General features: G+C 35.1%; 2 protein-coding genes and 1 long non-coding RNA gene across 3 annotated transcripts; 2 read left to right on the top strand and 1 right to left on the bottom strand.

The window, feature by feature from the left end:
* Window positions 1-249: 249 nt before the first annotated feature.
* Window positions 250-3346, bottom strand: Ddx56 (putative ATP-dependent RNA helicase DDX56). Its single transcript, XM_069053951.1, has 9 exons — window positions 3208-3346; window positions 2294-2543; window positions 1747-2234; window positions 1427-1687; window positions 1038-1371; window positions 889-986; window positions 682-823; window positions 427-630; window positions 250-375 (listed from the first exon to the last, which is right to left on the bottom strand). Exons 2-9 carry the CDS (start codon window positions 2360-2362, stop codon window positions 304-306), a joined length of 1668 nt encoding a protein of 555 aa, XP_068910052.1. The 5' UTR covers window positions 2363-2543; window positions 3208-3346; the 3' UTR covers window positions 250-303.
* Window positions 3347-3600: 254 nt separating this feature from the next.
* On the top strand, window positions 3601-27449 carry LOC138135260 (A-type potassium channel modulatory protein KCNIP1). Its single transcript, XM_069053963.1, has 4 exons — window positions 3601-3756; window positions 17525-17594; window positions 21124-21194; window positions 24952-27449. The coding sequence occupies exons 1-4, from the start codon at window positions 3601-3603 to the stop codon at window positions 25273-25275; spliced, it is 621 nt and encodes a 206-aa protein (XP_068910064.1). The 3' UTR covers window positions 25276-27449.
* LOC138135263 (uncharacterized) lies at window positions 17823-19167 on the top strand. Its single transcript, XR_011160904.1, has 2 exons — window positions 17823-18589; window positions 18658-19167. It is a non-coding gene; the product is annotated as an uncharacterized lncRNA (long non-coding RNA).
* Window positions 27450-27512: the final 63 nt, after the last annotated feature.

Raw genomic sequence — 27512 nt, 5'->3', positions numbered from 1 at the left:
TTGATTTAATCAAAGCGGATTTTAAATTTACAGAAAAAATTGCTTTTAACACTACTAGCTTAAATCAATTCGAACAAAGTCGATACATTTGCGTTTTTCTCATTTCCTCATTCCAGTTATAGAAAAAGATTTATTACTAAAGATAACTGTGAGCATTATATGAATACCATATCAAATGAAATTATGTTTACAATATTTCATCAGGATTGTAAAACAGGTGGGTGGTATCTATTTATATAAATAAGTCAATTGTTACTATTACAACAATAAATCGTTTATTACAAACGTATTACACAAACAACATCAGTTTTTCTTTCTTTTTTTCTTACTGAACCCTTCAAAGTCCATACTCAAGAGAGGATTACTTTTTTTAGCCTGCAGTAAAACAAATACGTTTTATTTGATTTAAAAAAATATAAGACTCACCTGAAATCTCTTGCTTGAAGCTTGCGACGTTTGGTAACTGTCGCGTTTCCTTTTATTTTTTTTGGACAAACCTGTCATTCCTTTCAATGTTGGTGGTACAATATATTCTGGAACATCAGACAGATGTTGTTGAATTTTGACAGTATGGAGAGCCTTGTCATGTCTCAAAACTTGCAAATCTGTAGGATTGTCTTCAAAATAATTCTAAAAAAAAACAAACATACAATAATTCATTTCACAGTTTTCAAACAATACTTTTAGTTTTTGGCAGTTAAAAATTTCTTGCTTGATCTCTTTCAATCTAGCTTCACGAACTGCAATTCTTGTTACGGCACGCCACGCATCTTTTGCTCTGTATTTAAAAGCCTCGACTTCGTCCAGTTTAAATTTATACGCTCTAAAATTCACGTATTAGGTGAATTCAAATTACCCGCCAGAAATATTGGCGGCGCAAATACTTACTTAAATATTGAAATGTCTTCCTGACCATTTTTTAAATAATTTTCAACTTCATCTAATAAAGGTTTTTCTCTAATGCTTACAAATGATAACACACTGCCCTATAAGGTAACAAACATTAATTTAAGCACAATAGAAACGCCAAGATATACTTGATTATTTCCTCTTGCTGTTCTTCCTGCCCTATGTATATAAGATTGGGCATCCAACGGAAAATCAAAATTAATAACGTTGGCAACATGTTGGAAATCAATTCCTCTTGAAACTCCACTTTCCTTATCTTTTTTTCGCTTAGATTTCTGTCCTTCCACCTTACCTTTTTCATTGGGATTTCCTGGTTCTTCTAGAGCTTTTTCATCAGATGCAACTATTATATCATATATTCCCTGATTAAACTGGTTAACTGAATGACATCTTATTTTAGCTGGTAGTTCAGAATTTAAAACACAAGTTGGAATAGCAAATTGTTCTAAATAAAGCTTAATTCTAAAAAAATTGCACATCATTCATAAAATCTACTAAAAACATGTGTAAACATTACTTGTAACATTTATCAACTGTATTGACAAAAATAATACTTTTTCCTCTGATTAAATGCAATTTCAGAAGAGCATACAAAATAGTTGCTTTATCCATTTCTTCGGCCAATAAATGGTAGTGAGTAAGTTGGCTGGCTGGAGCAATATCTGGTTCTTCCAGTTTCAAAGTAACAGGATTATGTAACACTAAACTTTTTAGACTTTTTACATCTTCACTTAATGTAGCAGAAGCTAAAATAGCCTGATATATACTAGGCAACCGGCTGCAATTATTATTTGTATGATTGTACCATAAATAAATCCTTTGTATTGAAATACTTACTCCATTAGCTCTTTCACTTCACTCTCATAACCAAAAGAAAAAACTAAATCTGCCTCATCTATAACTAATAATTCCATTGACTTCTTCAAATCTAAATAACCTGCTTTAACATGTTTCAAAACTCTAGTTGGGGTGCCAACAACTATATCAGGTCTTTCTACTAATAAAGGCTTTTGAACACCAAGCTCTACAGGGGGAGCTACATTTACACATCTAACCTCCTGTGAGCACTTAATTGTCAAATCTTGAACAACTCCACAAATCTGATTACACAATTCTTTGCTTGGTGCTAAGATCAAAGCTTTGATTTCTTGACGTTTGGCAGTTTGCTTGAGAGTCAAAATTTTTTGGATCACCGGTATGGCAAATGCCGCCGTTTTCCCGGAACCAGTCCTGGCCCTTACAAGGACATCTTTACCTTCAAGAAGTAAAGGAATCGCCCTTTCTTGTATTAAAGTTGGCGCCTGCCATCCTAATTTTGCTATGGCCTTAAGGAACAAAAATGAAAAAGTAATCCTAACCTCAAATTGTTTTTAAAATGTTTTACCTTTAATATTCGATTATCTAACTCCATTTCGTGAAAATTTTTTGGCTTTTCCTCACTGTCTTCGGCCATTATGACGCAAAGTTATTTACAAATGAACAAAAACCAGTGAAATTTAAAATACACGTGCGATGTTTAATTAAAATGAGGGGAATATGTTGAGGTTATGTTTTCCAATGTCTTGCCAACTTTTCGAACAATTGGCAAGTTGGCAACTTTAACAAGGCAAAAATGTAAAGTTGGTTGCCTACGCCTGCGTAAATAATATTTAATAATTTTCTTAATTTTTATTTATATCATGAAAATTATATTAATTACCCCATTAGATATATATTTTAAAACCAATTACAAAAATATGCTTAATATAATATAAATAAATAAATATTTTTTGTAGTAAATATCTTAGACTTAAATTGCGACGACTAATAAATATTTGTTACATAATCTTTACTGTTTATGAAAACAACAAAATCGTTAAAAATAGTATACCGAAAATACTTTCGTTTATTATTTTTGCTGATAATGATGCCTTTGTTGAGACACGTGTAGAATTTCAATTGACTATTGTTACTGCTTGTGCATGTTATTTTTAATTATTACCGAAGCAAAAATTTGAAAATCTGAATCAATAATTTTTGTCGGAAAAATTTAAAGTAAACAGAATGAATCGTAATAATTTTGAATACAAAAAGTGCTGGATATGTTTAAGGACAATAGTTTTTTAGATTACGTCAACTCACGATTTAATTATTTTTTGAGATATGTACCTATAAATGGTGGACGATAATAAAACCGTTTTCTGCAAAGACCGATTAATTCCCAGGTTTTAAATGTTTCTGAAACGGTGGGAGTGGGACGTTGCCGGCAGTTTCAGGCGTAGCAGCCGCCTCCGCGACCGCCGCCGTCACCGGATTTACCTAGTGTGCAGCTCCACGTTTTACTTTCGCCATGTCAGGACCTCGGGGCGTGCGCAACCAAGGCGCAGTCTGCAGCTCAGATAGAGGACCAGTTCTGGTCCGGGCGAATCCGGGAAATGCCTGCCGCGAAACCGGTGGCTCCGTGACCGTTTCAGACCGCCACACACACACAACGTCCACATCTAACACCAATAATTAAGTGATGCGCTAGTTAATTATAATATGCTGTATTAAGGTCCAAAAGACTGTCGGTCGAAGGCGAGATCTTGCCCTCTATTAATAGAGAGATGGACCGGAATAAATTCGAATGCAGCAGATGATAGAACAGTCGGTGCGATTGCGGTAGAATGCTAACATGTGTCTTCCACGATCTGCCGACAAATAACGGAAGACATGGCAACGCCGTCTGACAGCCCTATCGAGGAGGTCGTTTTCGAGATAGAGCCGTCCAGGGTGCCAAAGCCCGTGCCTGTTGCCCTAGAAGACCTCTGCAGACTCACCAAGTTCACCAGGCAGGAAATCAGAATCATGTACAGAGGATTCAAAACGGTCAGTCGCAACTTTTCCCATTCAGCAAATCGTTGATTTCTTTAATTCATAACACCCCTAATGTTTTATAGGCAGTTGAACCTCCCCCCGAAACACCCTAAAACAGCAACCGGCAAATGTTTAGGTGCATGTGATGAAAAGGGCTCAAAACAGAGAGGTGTTATTAAATTAGCTTCAGTTATTTACCCAGCGTTACTAATTTACTAACTAGGCGCTGGGGCATTATTTAAATAATTAAGGTCTCCAGGGAATATTATGAGCCGCGTGTCACATACCTGTACAATCGTAAAAATGGAAGAAATTACGCAAAAGAATTATATTACTGACCACTCGAGTTTAAACAGATATACATATCACACAGAAAATCAGAAATGTGGATTATTTTTAAGATATAAAGAGAGCGGACACGTGTTTATTTCCACCGGGAAAATATTTTTAAACACTCACAAGTTTGGAAAAGTAACGTGCATTTTTTAGCATAATGAATGATTATCAATCATACGGCGACGTATGTCGCCACGCAAAAAACATCACTTATGCTTTTAACAGCTAATTTCACAACGAACGGGGGTCGCTAAAAATAAAAAGCGAGGGAATAAGCAAACAACGGGATTTAAAATTTAACTTTGCCTCATTATCGATGAGAAAATTACCTCGTTCATTAATATGCAGCACAGCTAAAGCCGTCCCCGGGTTTGTTTCATGAAAAATGCAAGGAAACCGCGACAGCTGTTGGTCTAAATTTTTTTTACGGCGGATCATTCATATCAACGTCGGATACGTTACAAATTTAGATGAATTATTAATTGGTTCAATAATTTCAGTAGTGTTTTTTGCTCACTACCGTTTCAATAATTAAGCAGTTTGAGAACTATGTAAATTTCCATTACGCCAAGATAAATAAAATTAATGGGGTTGTTATATTGCGATCTTGGGGTTTATTGCTTTACTTCAATTTCCTTCTAGAAAACCACAAAGGGGATTCAACAACTAGATTGGTGAGGAAGATCCCCGAAGAGTCGGCTTCCCCCCTCCTACCCTCCAGCGCCGGGTAACTCGTGAGCGTTTTCATTAAAAAAAGTTTAAATACTCGGCGCTGGATTAATTTGCGAATAAATTTCCTGAATAAGGCGGGTACAAGGAAAAATAAGTCAACTGAAAAACATCGAAAGGGAATCTGATGAGACTATTTATTATAGGGTAAGCTAAACATAAAGGATACACGGGAACATTTTTCAAGCCTACCGACATTATCTTTTAATATTTAAAAAATGAAGAAATATGTCCCAGTACAAACACCGATAATATTTTTTATTTTTCAGCGTTAAAATGGTCCACGTTAATTAAGTTAGAGCCAGTTTTTAGTAATAATGTTGAAATATACGTTTTTTCTTTAGAATCGTTTTTATTTTGTTCATTTCATTAAAAATTTATTAAAACCCGAGTGACATTAGACTCAGTGTGCACATTATTATCAATTATTAATGATTAAGGGTTGCGATTCCTCAATTTTTCCTAAATTTTAAATTGTGGTATGCAACAAGTGGATATCTGTTTATGTAATTTCCCCTCAAAGATATACATTTCAAGCCGCTCATTTTATATTATCAGTAAACATCACCACTGTACCTAATTAAATGAAACTTATCTATATTATACATACAAATTTACAAATAACATCACATATTAATTATATTATTAAGAGTAGAAGTGAGTCTTTTTGCGCTAAGCCCAGACATTGAACACCGAGACGAAGTCGAGGTCGCAACTGGGAGAAGCACAAAAAGACCTTCCACTCTGAATGATATATTCAGCTATAATATAACAAGTGGTATGATTATTATCGATGATATTATGAGTGAAATTGTGCTGGAGATTTCACGAATTTAATATCATCGATGATTAATCATACCACGTGTTATATTCGATGAGACAATATAATGAATGAAATACAAAATTATTAATTTATTTGTCAAATTGACAAATTTATTTCAATCAAAAATCGTAACGACGAAAGTAAATAAGAAAATATTTTTTTTGTTTTTTATAATCGCTGTGATAGCCATGCAACTAAGGACTTTTACGCGTTTTCATTGGATCATTCAGGATCACGTGATACATGAATTATATTTTATCTTCAAGCGGATCACAAAAAAAGTCGGATATGAGCTCATTTATTTTCTTTTGCTGCGATCACAGCACAATTTTCAAACTTACAACTTTCAAATTTTAAGGCACCAGTAATTCCTAGTTATATTGTTGCAATATTATTAGTACTTGAAGGTTCAATAATATTAGTAAAGTATACTAAAGTCTAAAGTTTACTTTTTAACGTTGAACGGCCATCTTGCTATTTTTGATTTTGACATCTGTCATCTGTGCATACGGGCGACTCGTGTTACACCACAGTGGCATCGGTTAAATATTAGGTAATAATTTCGTTACTTCGCGTTTTTTTGGAGGCTTTTTTTTTGATAAATAAGTGAGAAACGCTTACATTTGACGCCTGTGGACATTTGAACTCCTAGGATTTGAATTGTTTCAAGTCCGGTTACAAAAAAAATGCTACTTTATTTTTGTTATTGGTCACCAATTTGATATGATATTTTTATGTCTCTTAAAATGCTACTATTTAGTTAGCAAATCTGGAATTTAAACTAGAAAGAACAGAAGAGCGTACACTTTTAATGTAAAGTAGTTTGGAGTCTCCAAATAAATGACCTCTTATTTTGGAGATTCTGCAGTCACAAAGATACTTTTAGTTCTAACAGTTTCTTTATTGTTGCTCCAGTCCTATTTGTGAAAAGAATTCTTAAGTCTTAACCTTCAGGAACTTTAAGACCTAGAGCAGAAATATGGGAACTGTTGAAGTTCTTGCTTAAGATTTGAAGTTTTATAATGCAAACAAACAAGCTGGAACTTTGAAACTTTGGTAATTCCAGAGACAAGAGTTGATTCCCATTTGACCCAATTGCTGTCTTACAAAGTCGTATGGTAACAAGATTGTTAGATTTCCATAATCTAAAAACGATTTGCAACTTAGCGACATTTGTACCCACAAGACCCTCGAAGTAAAGCCGCAGTAAACTTAATCACGGTTTATAAATTTAACTGTATTTTTTTAATCGAAATTACACTCAACCACTGCGGATCGTTCTATCTGAATTATTTTCTTGGGGGGAAAATATTGCACGTCGCAGAATTTGTATCTCCAGAGACGTTTATTTCATTTACACTTTGCACATCAAATTCTAAAATTAGATAAGTGTTTTCGTATGCACCACACCTGGTAGTTTGCGTGCATTACTGATGAAACATTAAAATGTATCACGCACTTTTAGTTTCCCTAAAAATAAATAGGAAATGTTATGAACGGTGATATTTTCGTTAAGTGATTCTATTTAAGATTGTCTTTTAAACATCCTGTGCGATTTAATAGCGTGTCGACTGTCGATTCCAAATATCATAAATTCTGAACGTGCGGTATTTCAATTTATTATTCACATTGGAAGAAAACCGTATAACAACGTTAAAATATTTGTTTAGCGTCGAAAACGATAAAGTGTCCGTTCCCAAACAAGTTGACCATCTCTTTGAGACAAGTTCAAAGATGTAATCTCACTGTGGGCGTTATTAATGACCACAGAAAATATTGTTTCGATTAACCCGATGAAAACAACATTTTTTCAGCGTGACGAAGCACCATAGAAAACTGCAACGAAACAAGATTTAACAACTGGACGCCATAAATCACTCGCAGGCGCAAAAAGTGACAGCAAACTATTTTTTTCGGATGACAAAATCACAATTCCCGTTCTATCGGAACCTCTTGGTTTTATTCGCATCGGAATAAACAGGAGCTATTTTGAAAGCGGCGTCTTTATTGGTGTTTACTGCCCCCAAATCCCAATATCCTGTTGATGGCGTGCCCGTAAAGTTGAGCTAACGGCGACCTCCTGTAAACGTCTTCGATGCGCTCTCTGCTCCTGAAACTCCCTTAATAGATTTTACTGTGTACCCCGCCGTACTTTATTAGATTACGGCAAACCTCACGGACAGGCTTTAATGTTGATTACTTAATTTCCATTGATTAGGGTGGATAAATTAGTAGTGTGCAAAATTCTCGTGGACTCCTGCAGCGATGCAATTTGCGAAGTTACTTTCCGGGGAGGACGGCGCTCGACCTGGAATCGTGTCGTGACCGCCGCGAATTAGGATTAAAAATTACTTACCCAACAAAATGCTGATGGCAATAATGAGAACGAACGTTGCGTGCTTTTAGTGTTTCTGTTTTCAGTTAAAAATAATTAATTATTTTCAGCGGGGTTGCGACTGCTGTAGTATCCTACACCCCTGTAACAAAGTAGCGATGTTCTGGAACGGGACGTGAAACGAGTACTCTCGCAACCACGGTCCTGGCACGGTAATGCTCTCCGATCTTTATTTTTCAAGACAGTAACGAGGGTGATTTATCAAAAATGCGCTGCAAATGGAAAACTTGGACCGGCTTACGAGAACATTTTTCAACAAACTGGAACGGCACCTGCGAGTGGATCTTGTTTATAACGGCGATTAATTAAACTTTCTTGATTCAAAATGGAACAAACAATCTTCGACCGATGCAGATATCGGTCGGTGGATAAGGGATTATTTAATGGAGAGTGAGCGAGGCAAAATGTTACCGAAAGGGTTACTATCATGTTATTTATCGATAAAGTTTCCACAGCTTTGCTAACAGTCAACATACAAAAATGACCTCCAGCAATTACAATTGCTCTATTTTAACTTAATAACGCCTTTGGTGAAATAATTTGAATCGTGGCAAACGACAGTTGGATCTGATTACGGCAGAATTGAACAACATACTGGAAGTGAAGAAGAAAACAAAGAAATCAGTGGTCAGTGGAGATAAAGGTCAGCATTTGTAATCTTTTTGTTTACTGTCGTCTGGTATGTCTAAGCTGATTTCCAAACTTCGTCCAGAAATAAATACGATCCAATAATAAACTGTGAAAATTCTAATTGTAAGCCAGACTCATTAAGCCGACTAAATTAGTGCCATTTGGCCTACTATTAATTAGGAAAACACTTTGCTAAAACACTTTTCGTGTAATGAATCCATGACACGGACATGGAAGTAAGGGTGCGTTTTCGCTCAATAATGTCAAATCAAATACTTTTAGAGATGGAACTTGGAAGTAAAGTATCAGATTTTTAGCGAAATTCGTTGAAACCACAAACTGTTATTGGAAATCTTTTCTAGGTAGATTTTTCACACCAGTTTGTTTTCACTGTCTGCTAAATAATTTCGTTTTGGCAAATCTTGCAAACAACAAAGAACCTCATTGTTTTTTAAATTCAGAATAGTGTACACACTAGAATGCGCTATATTTATTAAATTTTGTTAATTCGTTCCAAAAAATCTATATTTGAATGTACATAGTTAAATTTAAATGAACACGGTCTCGTTTAAAAACCAAATTTTAATATAAATTTTGTCCTTGACAAAAATAAATTACATAATTGTTTATCCCACCGAAATCTATTTTTCTATTTAATCTTTATAATTTTAGCATTAATTAAGAATTTTAAAATAGCAATACAGGGTGTTTCTGAAATAAGTGCATTAATTTTAACTGGTAATAGAACTAATCAAAAAGAACAACTTTTCTCTTTACCATTTTGGCGAAAAACGTTGCGTAATGGCTTAAAAAACTAGGAAAGATTTTTCTAAAAACGTTCATATCTCCAAAACTAAGCTACCTAAAAACGTGAAACAACCAGATTCTTACGAAGTGGATTTTTTGCTATACGGGTAGATTTATTTGAATTTCGATTTCGGCGTTAAAACACGTTTTCTGGATGAAAATGGATGTTTTTTCCATATTAGCGCTGATCTCAATTAGCCATTGCAGTGTTTAGTGGCGAAGGGCTATTTTAGTGAAAAATCTCCATTTTTTTTTGGAATTAAACATCGTTTTTCGGCAAAATGGTAGATAGAAAAGTTATTCCTTTTGACGAGTTCTATTACCAGTTAAAATTAATGCACCTATTTCAGAAACACCCTGTATATAGAATGTCACAGAACTGCCTCCCCAAGGGAAAAGGGAGTATTTGGGTAAATCTGATAATCTGAATTTTAAAGAAAATAAAATAAAGCGATAATCGAGAAAAAACATCCTAAACTTGACCAATCAGAGTTGACCACCATCAAGGTAGGATGATCACAATTTTGCATTGCCGGAGTTTAGAAATCAATATTCCAAGTAAACTTTTCACTGATTATTGCGATATCAATAATTATTTTTGCTGTCTAGCAATCTGTCCGATTTTTTAGTAATACCCGAGGACGAATTTCTGGGATTGGTGAAATTGAAAACTTTATAACTCGGTTAATGCTCGGTTATGTAAGCTACAGGAAAATTGGTTTTAGTCATCTTGGAATCTCTTTTCCTGTCGGCACATGCCTGTTTTTTATGTATGGGAAAGGCTGTATATTTTTTTTTTATCAAAGTACCACCAACACCGCAATTTACATCCAAAATAGAGGTGACAACATTGTACAGTTTTAACAATATTGATTTTGCATAGATCCAACCAATCAACAGCTTCATATCATAGCAACTGAAACATTGTTATATAAAGTCCATTAAAAAAATCAAAAAACCCCCAACGTCGCATTTTCCTCGATAACTACTATCGACAACGCTGTTTAGTGTAAAATTTGGTTAGAATTGTCATTTTGAGGTTAAGTGTTTATTAAATGTCTTGCTGCTAATAAAACAATATGAACGGAATTCAAAGCAATTGAATTTTATTTTGAATCAAATAAATGTCATAATTTATAGTTACCAACATAGTATGACAAATTTTTCTACCTAGGGTTTTTTAAATTTTACCAACCTAAAGCAACAGGTGGTGGTTTTTTGATTTTTCAATGGATTTTAGCAATATTGATCAATTTTAAAACAGAATCGCACCAAAGTTAATAACAACTAAATCTAAATGGCAGGCGTAGCCACTAGATATCATTAAATCCCCTAAATTTAGTAAAATTTTATTATTGCAAACCTACATCAACAGGTCGTGGTTCTTTGATTAAAAAAAAAAAAAACAGATAAAATCTTGAGAGTACTAATAGTAGGCAGGTAGATTTTTTTGTGTTGTTCATTTTGTCATTTCATGTGTCAGAAGTTTTGAGTATTATTTTTTGAATCACTTTTATTTTCATCAAGACAGTTAATGACGTTTCTTATTAAAATATTTGTAAAAAAGCCAAAATTTAAATTGTAGGTCAACAGGAACCGTATTAAATTATTTCTCATTAACACTGTTTGGTTTGTTTTGAGCAACATTTTTGACTCCATCCAGAAATAAATACGAAAATTCTAATTGTAAACTAGTCTCATTAGGATCACTAAACTGGTGCCATTTGGTGTATCATTAATTATGCAAACACTTTGCTGGAACGCCTGTGTGATGGATTTACCGAACAATCGATGAATTAAGAAAGGGTACGTTGTCACATCAGTTTGAGATAGATATTAATTTATTAACTGTGGACAGCAGATAACGTGAGTGATGAAAGAAAATTTTGTGAAAGATGCAGAAATGTAAAATTTACAATTTTTTAAATGTAATTCCGATAAACAGGAGTATAGGCAATATTGGCAGACTCAGACAACATACTTCACATGAATTTATGATGCGGTGTAGGCAGTCTGGATTCAAAATAGCTGTAAAATCAGGATAAAAGAAAGTAGAGGGTACTAAGAGCGAATGGAGTGCAGCAGCTGCAGAGATCGGCAGAGACTTTTCGCTGTCTCAACAATTTGCTTACGGCGAAGATGCGAAAGCAGATAGGACTTTAAGCAAGCGAGAACAAGGGAGGAAGCTTTATCGATTCCTCTCTTGCCTTCCCGTGACGTCACTGCGTTCGTGCCAGTGGCGCACATCATTTTACTTTCAATAACTTCGTCATTTTCGGCATTTCATTAGGGGTCTACGTTGACATTAATAACCCCAAATGAAACTAGGCATAATATATGAGGCAATAAAAAATATTTTCCCAACAGTATAATTTACTTTAACCGAAAGCGGTTAGACGGAAGACTTTTTAACGCGACCTGCCAGTACTAAGTATTGTCGGAAATGATAATACGGATAACTCTGATCGATCAGCGAATCCATTATTATCAGCCCTGTAAACATATTACCACACGATAAATCACTCGAATCTGTGTTGGATCTTCGATCTTGTTGATCTAAATTTTATTGGTATAAATTCTAATTTGTTTTAGAGCTGTAACCATGCTTTCTTATCTATGACCTTTCCGAACCAATTCGCCCCTACCTTCATTTCGTGGTTGACCCAGATTTCGTTCTCGTTGTCAGTTCGAGAAAGAATTCCACCACCATCAATCCACCAAAACAAACATATTTTATTTTTGTTGTGGACTGTTTTATTAATTGACCCCTATAAGAGTGGTGGCTCGGAGTCGATCATTAATCAGCTGCAACCAACCCTTAAGTGTATTATTGGATACTCCTCTGGTCCGCGCCAGAAAGAAAAACTTACAATTCTTCAAAAACCCACAATTAAACGTTATAAAAGAAAGGGAATTGCACTTTCCGGTATTTTACAGCCTCCCCTTTCCAGACGCAAATCCCCCAGGTCCGTGGACGCGTCCCTGCTTTTCACGATTATAATAAATCGCGTTAACAGGTGTCCTTAAAGAAATCCAACTAGACCGATCACCCTAATTAAATCAATCACCGCACCTAGTTTTTGTGTGTACATGTTTTAGAGTTTCGTGATGAACTTTGAAGGCGTCAAATGTTTGTTCCTGGTTAAAAGGAAGGGGCTATTTGGGTGTAGATTTGGGACACGCAACAGCTAAGTATGGAACCTTGTCCGATATTAAAAGGGGAATCTGCCGGAATGGCAGGAAAGCTTTTTAATGTCTGGTGGCTGACAAATTCGTGAAGGGAGAAGGACGTAAAGTTTGGAGTGAAAGTTAGCGAGACCAATCGTTCAGTTCTAACTGTTGCTTAGATAATTAAGCTGGGAGGGTGTTGACGACGACCACGAGTGGAAAGTGGTAAAACTTGCGAGTTGAACGCAATTTTCTATCTGTTGCATTAACGATTTCCCTACACGTCCTATAAAGTGTTAATTACAATATCAACAACACCACGAACCCGCTCCTGATTGATCACATTAACACGTCAAGGTGTGTTTACGGCGGATATGTTTATGGTTTTGTCAGAAAACAAACAGAAAACGGGAGGTTTGCTAATCCATAAGGTCGGTGCGATCGAGGAAATTGAGGCAAATCGATGTTCCAAAAACGGCGTCGATGATTTGCGTCTTTGCAATAATTTTATTTGTTTATAATGAGCACGCGGGGAGATAAAAGCTCGTTAAATTTAATGTATCCCATTCAACAATGGGAACGTAAATTCGATAGGAATCGAGTAAAACGCGGTCATTACGGACGTAAGACCGTATATACGGGGGTGCACTAAAAATACACGGCATAAACATTTATATTTGTGTTTTATGGTACGGTTGTTCGGCAAACGCGCACGACAACACCCTGAATTAATTAACGTAGAAACACAACAACAACAATAAAATATGGCAACCCCACGGAGTGTGTTTGTCGGAATTAATCTCTGATACTCGACGGCGGTCGCTAAAAACTAACCCCGATCGAGATATAACGCGAGCCTTAAAACCTTATCACGGAATAATTTAACAAACTGAGGATTTAATATATTTTCGTTCCATCGAATGTGAACCGAAACGGCGGCGAAGCACGCGAATCCTGACATTTTCCTATTTTTCTTCGATGCATAAATTTCAATTGCAAGATGGGACACAAATTTAAACCGTATCATTTCCCCCGCGCCATTTCTTTTATTTATTCCCGTCGTTGCGGATTAAAAAAATCGTGATTTAATTCGGTAAATGAAAATGTGTGCATGTGCGGAGCGGTAATCAGATCGAACCGCCATATTATAAATGTAAATGAACGTTGATACTTCGGAAGGGTGGGATTTATCAAAATCGACAAGTACAATTCGCTTGAAAATAAGTTGATGAAATCGCGTCCTTTGGCTGACCTTCACGAAACAAGGGTGCTTCGTGATGTATAATTTACGCAACAGAAACGAATTATTTTTTTTTCTTTTTGATGAAACGAACGATTTAGACGATATCGGGTCTTTGCCTTTGCAAGGACGTCCCTTATGCACAGGGGAATTCAGACATAAGCCGCCCGACCCTGTAACATTTTAGCCAAGCCGAGTAAACATTTAGGAAAGTGGCTGATAACAAAAGCGGCCGGTTTGTTATCAACCGTGATACAGCAATTGATGTTTTGGCTTACACCGGGGTTAATCTAGTTCAGTGGCGTAACTGATTTTATTCATGAATATTTATCGAGGATTGATATTTCTGAGTACAGAACTAGAAAGTGGAAAAAATCGACAGGAAACAGTTGAGAATTACATTAACTATTTATCAAGACTGTGATGTAGCCATGTGCGTTGTTTTTTTTTTATTCAACACGTCGGACATTTTAAAGAGCTTTGTTAATATTTTAATACGAGAAAATTAGACAGCTCTACTAAAAGTTTAAATGATTAATTTCTCATGAAAAAATGATCAAAGTTTTCACGTCGTTCCCACAGATTTACGTCTCGCAATAGCAATTAGAATGCTTCATAAAATATTAATTGTATTTTTTGCGAGTTCTATTCTCCTCGTTTTATTTTTAGTGACTATAATTAAATAGATATAACTCAATTCGGTTCGTTTCATTCAGTAGCTGGGCTGAAAACACATAAATAATTGGAAAGTGTTTTATTACTGGATTTATTCACAACAGATATTTGCTTAGTTTTTTTGCTAAATAAATTACATACGTCGTTCGTGCGTTTCAACAATATTTTCTCATGCTAAGATTGATAATCCACTCTGGGACAAAATTTGTTCGACTTCTTTCCAAACTAATAGTTCCAAAGTTATACCGAAAAAAATTAAATCGATCTCAACAGACATCCGAGGATCCAGTTGACGTCATGAAAAATTTAAGCAATACATTCATTTCTTCCTACCTTGCGGTCAACAGTTGCAGTATCAAAGGAAATTTTATACAATTCTCTAATCGTCATATTTTACTTACGATATTTTCGCTTATAATGTAATTTATTTGAAAAGGTTCCATAATTTAAAATACATAACCTCAATTTTCAAAATCACTTGAAAATAATTTTTAAGAGGAAAAGGTAATGTAGAATTTGCCAGAAAGACCTTATACGAGACTTAGACGTTTCTAGGCACTAACTGTTGGATGTCCAAATATAAATCAGGTCAAGAGTATTTTGAAAGGTCTTACGAATGTTGCATTTAGCGAAGTGACAAACCGTTGAAACGATCATTCGCCGTTGATCTTGTGTTCGTTGAGAAAGAAAGTTTCTGCCGTAAATATCTTTTGTTCAGCTGAATAAACGATTTTGTAGTTTAAGATAATTATCAGTTAGTTTTGAAAAAAAAATTTTTTAATATTAAATGGAGCAAAAATTGATCGAAATAGTATATTGTTATTCGAGTTGCACAAGACAGTTTATTGTGTAACATGCTATTTTTTTACTTCGGCTTTATTAATTTATTTTTTTTTTAAATATAAAACAATTACATATCTAGTGACTTTCATTTTACTGGAATTGGGTTGGTATTGACGAAGCAATGTCATTCAAATTTCAAATTGTCTCCCAAATGTTACAATAATAATCTACCCCCTTAATAGTTTATTTTGATCCAAAACATGGATTCAGATTTATTTTCTGCCATTTTTTCTTTGTATTTCGTTTTTAAGTTTATTTGACAACTGTCACGTCGGTGCAGTTCAATCTTCTGTTTGTTCTTTTTCTGAAAAAGTGTTAACGTCCAAAAACCAATTTTAGAAATGGTGTAAACTAGAGAGTTTCTCAAATATCTTTCAATTAAAGAAAAATAAGTTCATATCCTGTCGCGATCAGGTCCTTCCTTGTTTCAATGTGCTAAACTACAACAAACTCGCATTCCTGCTTCCAGTGCCAAATTAAAATAACGGTTTTTATTTATTTGAAACCAACGAAAATACTCCAGAAGACGCAACCACCACCGGATAATAAAAATGTGTCGTTATGGATAAAAGTATTACGAATTTTCCATCGGCTAGGTTTTCCTGTGACAGCAGGAGATATTGCTTTTATAAAGTCATAAATATATGTAGGCAATGATGCCAAAAGCATTCCTACACCCTTCAAAACCATATAAATCTCATATGGTTCCCTCGACACGGGTATTTGCGGGAAAATTCCGTTAAAGAAAGCTAATAGCTCGCCTTACTGCAGGCACTAAACGATGTTTTGAAACCGGCCATATACAAACCAAAGGATGCTAACATTTTTTTATGTCTGTCTTTGTATATAATTAATTTCGAGGTACCCTAATTGAGTTTATACTACACGATGTTCGTTTCCAAACAGTTTTCCCCGTTTTAATTTAAAACCCGCAACGATGATGCTGCAGTCGACAAAATATTGGCCAGACCTTGTCCGAATGCACCGTCGACTCCATCGATTTTCCTAACACATTTCGCGACAATCAGACCGGAACAAATTTGACACATTGTGCAAAGTTACAGATGAAATAACACATCCCTCTAATTGCGAAAATATAATAACTCTATAACGCGAAACGAGTCAACGTAATCGAGTCATGAAGCGAAACACTTTACGACTGCAGGTACGGTTTTTGATGATTTTTACGATTGCAGCAGTACAATAAGGAAAATAACATTTTTATGCAAATTTCCGGAGAACGTGACAATCAATATCGTACATCAAAATATGCACGAACTCGTAAATCAACTATGAATATGCACAATAACGCAATAATTGAGCCCGGCGATGCCAAACAAATTTGCGATCTCGTAAATCTAAATGCGCTTAATCGCCGTTTGAATTTCTTTCATGTAAACGTGCTTGTTAAGTGCCTAACTGGCATAACATTCGCATAATGAAACGTCAGACTCGCGTGTACTTTGTTTCCTAATTTCTGGAGTGAAAGTATTTCGATAAGATTCTATTTATGGAGCGTCGCACATTCGACCGTTCCGGGATGAGTGTCTGGATCCCCACATCGTGATCCGGTGGCACTTCCCTTATTTGCTGCTTTTCAATTTCCTGGATAAATATTAGAGCAACTTCTCAAAAAAAATCGATGCTGTAAAAAATACATAACTCCGTTAAAGGGGTTGAACATTTGCAAGTCTAATCCGGGTCGTTTAGGGCGAACGCTGCTACTTGTTCCCATTCCGCCGGAACGTCTCCGAAATATTCATTGATTACGGCGGAACTTTGCGAATTTAGTTTCAAAGTGGAGGTTTTATTTATTTGCAGAGGGACTTGGTGAAATATTAAAAGCAATCTGCCCTCTCTCGTCGGATTAATCCAATTATTTTTGTGTTAGACCTTTACGGAAACACCTAAATGCGATCGTATTAATTTGAAGAATCCCATTAATTTCTTTTTAATCGGGAACTCCGACCTGACAGATTTTCCTCGCTCTCTAATCTTAGTTACGACCTGTCTTGATCACCAATTAATTTTATCTAAGGTGTAATAAGATCTCGATTAGGAGATAAACACACCAGTGCCCCATAGATTTTTGATATTTTAGAACGTTACTACGAGTGATTTCTTTCTGTTTCAGGAATGCCCAGAGGGTGTTGTCCATGAAGATAGCTTTAAAGAAATCTATTCGAAATTTTTCCCGCACGGAAGTAAGTACAATTTTGTTATTCCGGAATGATACTGCACATTCTTAAATATTCAAGCAATTTCAGTTGCGATCGGAATCACATATTGCCAATACACCAACTGTCATGATATCTTTATAAATGAAACGGATGAAATGACACGCGATGTTGGAAACTCGAAATTTATGCAATTCTACGGTCACAAAGGCATCCAGTTCAAGCACTTGTCGGTTTATGTAATGGTATAAAGTATACTAACAAGTCTTTGTTTTGTTTTAAACCACAGGAAGAAAATCGTTAACAAAGCAAATAATTAGTCTAGACGGGATTCAGACAAACCACAAAGAATACCGTGACCACTTTTAGAAGCAAGTTAGAGAATATTACCACAAATATCTTGAGTATTATACTGTGATAAATTCAAGATAATGTAAGGGTGGTCTTTGGATTGGAATAATAAATACACCATTACACTCATATGTTTAAACGGTTAATTTACTTTTACTTCTGAATTTTATAGACGCTATAAAATATTTGGTTCAGCTATATTAAGAGGATTTTCAATTTATTATTTACCATAAAACTCAATTGCTTCTAAATTTCAAAATACCGATGAAGCACCTGGCAGGTTTTCAAGTTGGACTCATTTATTATTTTCAGTATTATCTGCAAATGCCAATTTCTGGCTTACAAGTTATCTCTTCGCCAGACGTATTTACGTAAGCGTAAGCTTCTTCATTTAAGTTAAATGACAAAACCATATTAGAAAGGAAAAAAGCCAATCAATACTATCCTACAGTGTTGTTATTGTGATAAATAAGTTCTTTTTCATTGTGGAATGTGTCAAATAAATTGCTTTTTAAAATTGCCTCGTCCTAGTTATATCGTGTCATTAAGAAAATTTGTAATCGAGTCAGCCTTGCAAATGTTGACGATTGAATTGCAGCGTCAGCGATGATTGTCAAATAAGATTGGAAAAACAAACGCAAAAATATTGGAAGTGGTTGTTTTTAAATAAGGTTTTATTATTGACAATATCCGAATTAAAAAAAGTACTACCAAGAACATTTATTTTATTAAATTGTAGACGTATGTATTGCATAAATGACAACTAGAAACACGAGTGCGAGAATCTAAGGTTAGGAATTTGATTGTTGATGTTTCATGTAAACATGTCTGCAGCCGTGGTTCGCGTCACAACGAAATGCCTACCAAGAATCCGGAGAAAAATTTTAATTAACGTCAAAAAATAAATTGTAAAGGCTGCAATTTCTACGTATATTTTTTAGAAACAAATTAATTGGATTAAAATCTTCAAACGGCGTAACTTTAGATCCCACAAGTAAACATATCAGTTGCAGAAGACATACGGTTTCACCCCCAAGGCTGCCTCGATTACAACGTCAACTGTTCTTGGCAGATGATAGAATACCAAAAATTAATTTCCAATGTTGAATGGAAAACAGTTTGGATGCCATTGATGTTGGAATATTAACCATGACTTACTTTATAATTTCTCCTCTATGATATAACGCAACGACTGTTGTTGTGATAAATGACAAACTTTCTGAAATAAAAGCAAGCACAAGCCACTGGACCACAATTTTTCTTAAACACACGTTATGTATACAGCCTGTCCCAGAATTGTCTCCCCATAGAAAACAGGCATGTGCCCACAATCCGACAGCAAAAGAGACTTCAAGATGATTAAAATAAATTTTCCTGGAGCTCACATAAAGTTTTCAATTTCACCAATTCGTTGCTAGACAGCAAAGTTAATTATTAAGTAATATTGCAATAGTCAGCGAAAAGTGAACTTGGAAATTTATTTCAAAACTCCGGCAACGCAAAATTGTGGTCATCCTACCTTGATGGTGCTCAACTCTGATTGGTCAAGTTTAGGATGTCTTTTCTCGATTATCGCTTGAGATATGACTTTTTTTCTTTAAAATTAAGATTATCACATTTACCCAAATACACCCTTTTTTCTCTGGGGAAGCAGTTCTGGGACGCTCTGTATATTTGAACGTTTAGAAAATGAATCAGATCTGAGTTGCCCAGAATAATAGATGGACAAAATTTGACAGATCTCTAATGTGCTATGACGTTAATTATACCAAGTGAGTATAAAAATTGTCAATCCAGTTCAATCACGCACATTGTCAAGGCTGACTGGATTAGAAATTTTCTTGACCACACGATACCCATATGAAAAACTTTTGAAAACAAGCATTGTGCAACAATTTTAGAAATAATCTAATACAGTAAATTGTACTACAGGGTTAGTCACGAGAGACTTCCGATGAAAATTTGGTTATATGCAACCGAAACTACAATTTCCAATGGTTTCTACATATCTTCCTAAATTTATAAAAAGTAATACTTAAATCAACGATTGCTGGCCCTTATTGTCTGTCATATCAGTTTTCACATTTATATTAACTTTTGCTCATAACCTCAATAAAGAGAAAGTGTCATGATTAATCTTATTCGCAAAGCTACTTGGATTGCTAACTTATTTCGAATTAACAAAACATAAAGTTCTATGGGTTTTTTGTATTTTGGGTTGCATACAACGAAATTTTCATCGGAAGTGTCTCGTGAATAACCCTGTATAATTTAAGTGTCGACGAAAGAAGTTTTAACATAGATATCCGAAGGATTTCCAATTATGCAAAGGATGATTCAAGTGAAAATATTCTGTTGTTCGAGTTTCAGGAGTCGTGCGAAAGCTCAGTAAGGCAATGGCAGTTTACGTTCATAAATTTTAATGCATCATTAGTACAAAAGTTTTGTCCGATCTATCTGTTTGGCACGCAAGCCTAATACAACATTTCCTTAGAAGCGTGGCTTTTCCGTTAATTTGAAAAGCTATGAAACAAGGGGAAAATGTGAGTGCTCCTCAAAATTTACACCGCAACATATTTCCACAACAATAATCCCATTCTATTGAAATTGCGAACGGGTATAGTTACAAGCCACGACAACAAAAGATTTTATTATTCCACTACAAAATAACTAGACGAAACAATAGATCTAGATAAAATTAATTAAAGTAGAAACGCTCATTCGTCCTAAAAAAGGAAACAAAACCGAGTTTTGAACAAAAGCTCGGTCCGATTACGTAAAGTGAGTGAGTGAATTTTCCTGTTGGAAAGTATGTTTGTAAATATGTTATGCAATGAAATAAACGCAGTTTTCATGTTGGCGGTAAATTGTAATAACCGCAAACTGGGTCATCGAAATAAATATCTAAACATCTATTTTAGATTTGTTCAGAATGTGTAAATATCTTTTACGATAGAGTCACGAACATCTTGTAATTCGACTGGGTTATCTATTATTTCTACTTATTTAATATCGGGAAGCAATAAAAATTATTTTCGGTAGGCGCATAACCAATTTCGAGGGAATCACAATCCCGATCACGTAGAGGAAAGTGGGACACGTCCGCGCGATTGAATCATGTATGGAAAAATCGTCAAAAATCATAAATTTTTAGAAAAGCACTCGTCTGCCCCGATTTCACTAATGACAAATCGATGTGTTTCAGATTCGAGTCTGTACGCACACTACGTGTTCAAAGCCTTCGATGTTAACTGCAACGGAGCAATTAGTTTCAGGGTGAGTATTCCGTCCTGAAAATAGCCTGAAATTGAAACAACACCTAGCGAAGCCCGCAGAGTGGCGCAGTGTGCCGATCGAACGGATTCAGACGAGACATATCCTTTAACCTTATAAAACTGGATTGACCTTTCTGGTTTACAATCTGAAGAGGAGATGCGTACGTCTCACCTTTATGTAGGTCAGGTTTGGATGAAGTTGACAAATGTCCCCGATTAAAATTTTAGCCAACACGAAATTAGGTAATTTGTCAGGGCCGAAGTCCGCCAGATGTGCAAGGGGCGGTAATCAAGGGTGAACGCTGACGGATTGATTCTCTTCTCCTGCGACCCCGATCGGCGAACATCAGACCGTTACCCCGAAAAAAATTCACTTCCATCCGGGAACGATGACCACATCGAAACCGAACCCACGAAAAGTGTAAATCTGTCAAAGTGCCAACAAAACTTGTCTCAAAACATTGTATTTGAACGTGGAATTTTGATAAAGATCCAGATGTAGATTAGATATGAAAAGCACGTCTCGCTCAATCGAAACAGCTCATACCCGACCGTGGCATTGGAATATTAAAATTAGCAAGTCCACTTTTAACAACTAAAAATATGTCCTTTTCGTTCTGTTTTTAACAAAATTCGACAGAAATTACACGAATGTTCGGCTTCTTGATGTGACTTTACTGCCGCATTTGGCAGTTTTTATTGTATTTTGTTATAAATAAATACTACTGGTGAACCTTCGTCTTGTCACATGAGGGTAGAGTCCTTCTTAAATAACAAGTACCAATTAACTTTTTATGGAGGTTCTTGCTATCGGGTGTTACGTCTGGGATCCATCATTCGACGGGAAATTAAATTAGATCGAGTCCCAATAGGGAATAACTAGTCAATAAAACAAAACAAGAGGTTTATTGCTACGTTAAAGTTGTCACAATGTAAATAAAGAATCCATCTTTGAAACATTGCACAAGTACAATAAGGATTACCTCAGTGAATATGATATGATTTATGACTGTTGAAATACCATACATGTGTAAATTTATGTGTAAAAAGATGATTGAGAAATATGACAAAATCATGGACGGTGTGAAAAAGCTGTCTTTATTTGTCGCTAAAAGCACTTTCAAATGAATAGACGCGTTTGTGAATCATTAGGTTCTCTCCATTGTTGAAGTTATTGGATTTTCAGGAAACATTAATCAAAAGCTATTATATGGTTTAAACCGCAGGAACAATTTTAAACCCCATGTGTAAAAATTTGATTGGAATTTCAGTAGACAAATGTGATATTAGAAAAAATAATTAAATTCAATCAGTTTTATTCCTCTGATTGTAATTTTGTAATTTCTTCGTAAGCTTGACAAAATAAATCGAACAATATTTGATTTGCATACAGGGACAAGTATGATGGCAGAACACATTGTGACCCTATCCTGCAGGATACGTACGCGAGACAGGACGACTAAAAATGTTTAAATAATTTACAAAAGTCTGCTCTGGTTTCACTTGCATCCATCGTTGTTTTAAACGTAAAACTTCTGCGTTTAATGTCATGACTAAAATTTATAGCTGGCGTACAGCAAGATGGACTTTTTCGATTAATTTTAACTGCCACAAACACCTTCATGCTACCTTAAACCGTTTAATCTACGACACGCTTCCGTGATTTCTTAAACTCGTGTGTATTTTGATCCTACACAAAAGGATATTGGAAGAAATAATTTTTCACTTGCAAAACATTGGAAACTTCACAGAAATATGAGGCTGATTGATTTTCCTACCCACAGACGATTTCAGCGACAGGAAATTAAAGATCATGATCATTTATTATGTGCCCTGACAGATGTGATGAATTTAACACTGCTTTTGTAAACTGAACTCAAAAAAGTGTTCTAATTATAAATGTGATGCTACATTTGAAGAGGAAGTTACATAGTAATTTCAAAAATTATTAGATAGGGGAAGTGTTAATGTAATCAAGTCAAGATAAAAACTGCAACTGTAAGAACAAGAACCTTGATAATTGATTGACCAGTAAAAAATTGTATAGATTTTTAAAATAACAATTTATGTATTAACTTTTTATAAAATAAAACTCAAAAATTATAAAATCTTTATAAAAGGAATCCATAATAGTTATTTTGCGTGAATTCATTTTCAAAACAAATTTAATGAGAAATCAACTTTGACTCGCTCGTCAGGGCGCAGACTCAGTAACATTTAAAAAATGTTGACACTCTGTGTGACCAATTCTATTATCATGAAAATCACTGTTTGGCTCATACCAACATGACGACGTTTTGACTATTGTTTATTAAAAAAATTCAACTATAAAAAAGTTTCATTAAAATTAAGGAACAACTATATTAATAACATAATTACATAAACATTTTTGTTTTATAATACAAAAATTTCCGATAATATTGCGGAATCTGGAAAAGTGCCCCGAATGCTTGCAGCGTTTCCACGTTGAATGGCAAGGGAAATCATTAAAATTAATTGTCGACTTTCAAATTAACTTTGCACATTAAAATACCAAATTTATTGCCTTAGGTAATTATTAAACTATTAAATGAACAGGTCGTAAACTATTTATAATCTCTTTTAATTGCAATGTGGAGTTAAAATTTTTATTTCAACATATTTTTAAACACAAATATAATAGCTGGAATAAATGATGAAAATAAATAACTGTAACTGTAAGTTATTTCAAGACTATTATACAGGTGACTTTGAAAGTTGGACAGATATTTTAACCAGTGGTAGAACTCCACAATAGCTAACGATTGAGCCAATAATCCCTTATACAAATGTTGATATTTTTCGAGAAAAAGGTGCTAACATTTTTTCAAAAAAAATTTGGGAAGCCAATGAATTTTAATAAAAAATAGGTAAAAAAAAACATAGTAGACTTTTGTGGTGTCATTTCAGATTCCTCCGCTGCTTAGGTGATTATCTTGAAAATAATAAGAAATCTGAACGAGTCAAATATTATTTAAAAAGAGGGAAGAAAAAGATTGTAATTGTATTTTACAATTTATGAGAAGCAATTAGAGAGCACTGGTTGTTTCAGCAGCTTTTTTAATAATGATTTAATTATGACAAAGATAATAATCCTTTTTAATTTAACAGACGCTGCTACTGTAGTAGCATACAGACTTCTTTTTGCGTTCATTAGGAAAGTATTACGTGACCACTCCCCAGCTATAAAACTCCTTGTTTATATTCAGGCTAGCGACAAATATAGGAAAGGGTGTAAAATCTGTTCCAAATGTTAAAAGAAATATCACATGGTTCAACTTTTCGAGAAAAAAATTTCATATCAGCCAAAGTTAGGAAGAACGTATTTTCAATTGTCGACCTCAGAGAAAATATATATTATTAAAATGTGATAAAATTTCTCCGAAACAACGTGTAAGGATTCGATAAATGAAAGGTAAACGTGTTTGTATTTTTAGCACTATTGGAGAAGTATTTTCAGCGCGCAAGTATGTATCGAAAATGTGTTTTAACAATGAAGTTCAAGAGCATGAAGTCTCTTATTTATTTTAATCGGAAAGGCAGAACGTTAAAACACGCCGACGTAAAACGGAATGATGAAATAGTCGCGACCAGGACTAAAATGCAAATTCCGTTTAATGTATTCAAAAATGTTCTGGTGAATTTATGATTGTTTCATGGCGTGGTTCTAATCTGAATACATAACGATCGTCGACGTGTTAGCCCATGTAAGCGACTCTATAACGGCTTTTTTCCTGCAGGACCTGCTGATATCCCTATCGACGTTGCTTCGCGGTTCAGTGTACGAGCGTCTCCGATGGACCTTCAAACTATACGACGTGAACGGCGACGGCTGCATCAGCCGCGGCGAACTGTCCGAAATCGTGGTGGCGGTGCACGAGCTGATGGGGCGGCGCGCCCACCAGGTCGAGGACGACCGCAAGGCCCGCGAACAGATCGATCGAGTCTTCCGGAAGCTGGACCTGAACCAGGACGGCGTCATCACTATAGAGGAGTTCATGGAATCGTGCCTCAAAGACGATGTGATCACCAGGTCCCTGCAGATGTTCGACGCGGTGCTGTGATGATCGAACGCTTAGTTCTGGTGCGCGGGACGTGCCACAGGAGAGGATGCGCCGGCTGAGGCTGCTGTTGCAGCTGATGCCGGACACGCGCGGCCTTTCTGCGGTGACTCGGACAGGATCTCGACGCCGCAGTTTTAGCATCCATCGTCCATCCGTTCCTTCGACGTCATTTCCGTTCTTCTTGGTGGGACGCTCCGGGTGCCGAACGCCAAGACTAACCAAAGGACGCACTCTTGAATGTTTTTGGCGTTTCGCACGCGGAACGAACCCCAAAACAAACAAAACGCTCGTTCTAAGGTTCCAATTATGTAATGTAAGACGTCAAAATGCAGCCCCATGCTTCGTGATCGGCTGATTAGTTCGCTTTATATGTTTCTAGTCCGATCCGACTAAACTTTCAACGCATCAACCTGGAATCAATTTCCGATCCCCGACATTTCAAAAGTCACATTAAATTTGTACTCTGTTCAAAAAATTCATTTTATTTTCTATGGTAATTCATCCCAGGTTGATTCGACAGGACAATTTTCAATGTGACTTAGTGTGATCACGACATGTGATCAAAATAATTGAATTGTATTTTCATTTATGTTTGATTGATTCAAGAAACGAATTATTTTGATCAAACAAGTATGTATACCCCTTAATCAGACTGGATCTGTCGTTGCCTAATTAAAGTGCTAAGTAAAGAAAAACATGGTCTACACAGGTGTCTGAATTATTACCTTTCTGAATTTATTTATATTCTGAAGTGCCTCTCCGCTACTTCTTTATGAATTATTAAACTTTAAGAAGTAAATGTAAATTTTAAGATTATTTACTCTCAAGCAACATACAACCTATTTTTGATAAAAAATGATCAAATTATTGGCTTCTAAAAATAGTACAAAACAATCCAAAATGATTTCTGTGTACATACATGATCCATAAAAATTGCGACTTTCTAACTGTTTACATTCACGATGTTGTACATTTATTCGATAAAATTAAGAAAAAATCTGGAAGTACTTCAGAATGATATTCAATTCTTTCGTAGTCACGACAACGGACGAACTTGCACACATTCAATAACTGAACCAAGATTAATTCAGCCAACCGCCCCCCATCCCGTTGATATTGGCCATTATTGAAATTTAGTCCCAGGTGCGGTTTTATCCAAAATTGGAGTTGGAAAAAAAGTACAATTGAAAGTGTGCAAGTATACTACAAAGCTGAGAAATATGTAAATTAATTCGTAACTTACATCAGTTTAGCTTAAGATCCTTGTTCTTCCTTAAGTGGTTAAAGTGAATAGAACTTCATCGAATTACTGTTTAAAATAGAAACTGTTGGAATACATTTTGGTTTCTAAGCGTCGTAGAATTAGGAGATGAGTTCGGCTTTTATTCTTTAGTTTAGTTATTATAAAACTATATAGAAAATGTTAATCAAAATATACGAATATATACGCTATAGTGATATATATCGTAAAAATAGATGTATTAAAATCAGATTTCTTTATAGATATCATTGTCTTTATCATGTTGATTTGTCAATAGTCAGCAAACGTTCAATGTCCGTAAATTATTGAATATGCAATATATGACATGCATATCGAATAATACAATCACAAAAATCAACCGTCACTACATTAATTTGCCAATTAAATGAGCTTTTGACCCGATACGGTTTAATGTGGTAATAGATTTAAGATGTTAAGCTAATTATGTATTTACTTTAAGTTTATTGTCAGCAAGACGTTCTTAATATTGCAGGATGTTCGTGTTAATTAAAAGACATCTTGTGTACCTAATAAAATGATGAAGAAACAATTATTCGTGTACAATCTTTATGATTTAATTGTAAAAATGAAGTGATGATAGGACGTAACAAATTTCGTACCACGTAAGATCGTACCTAATGTACTTAATGAATGTATTGTAATTACTTTATGATTTCAATGCAGGGCACAATTAACTGAATTACGAAGATTTAAACCGAAGTTTGTGTTTGAAGAAACAGAACGTCCCAAATTTAAACTGGAACAAAAACGCTCACGTAACGCAATTGTTTAATATTAAACTCTTTCCCAGTAAGATCAGCAATATAAGCAGTACATAATTTTGACTGACTAAAACAAATTAAATTGTATTATTATTGTTATTAATTTAATTAATAAATTGTTATACGGTGTATACACTTGTTTCATATTCCCAAACGAACCAGTTACCTCTTTAATATTTCATGGTGTATTAAAT

This window comes from Tenebrio molitor, chromosome 7, assembly GCF_963966145.1.
Source record: "Tenebrio molitor chromosome 7, icTenMoli1.1, whole genome shotgun sequence".
Classification (NCBI taxonomy): domain Eukaryota; kingdom Metazoa; phylum Arthropoda; class Insecta; order Coleoptera; family Tenebrionidae; genus Tenebrio; species Tenebrio molitor.
Note: the sequence above shows the minus strand (reverse complement) of the source record. Positions and strands in the feature narration are given on the sequence as shown.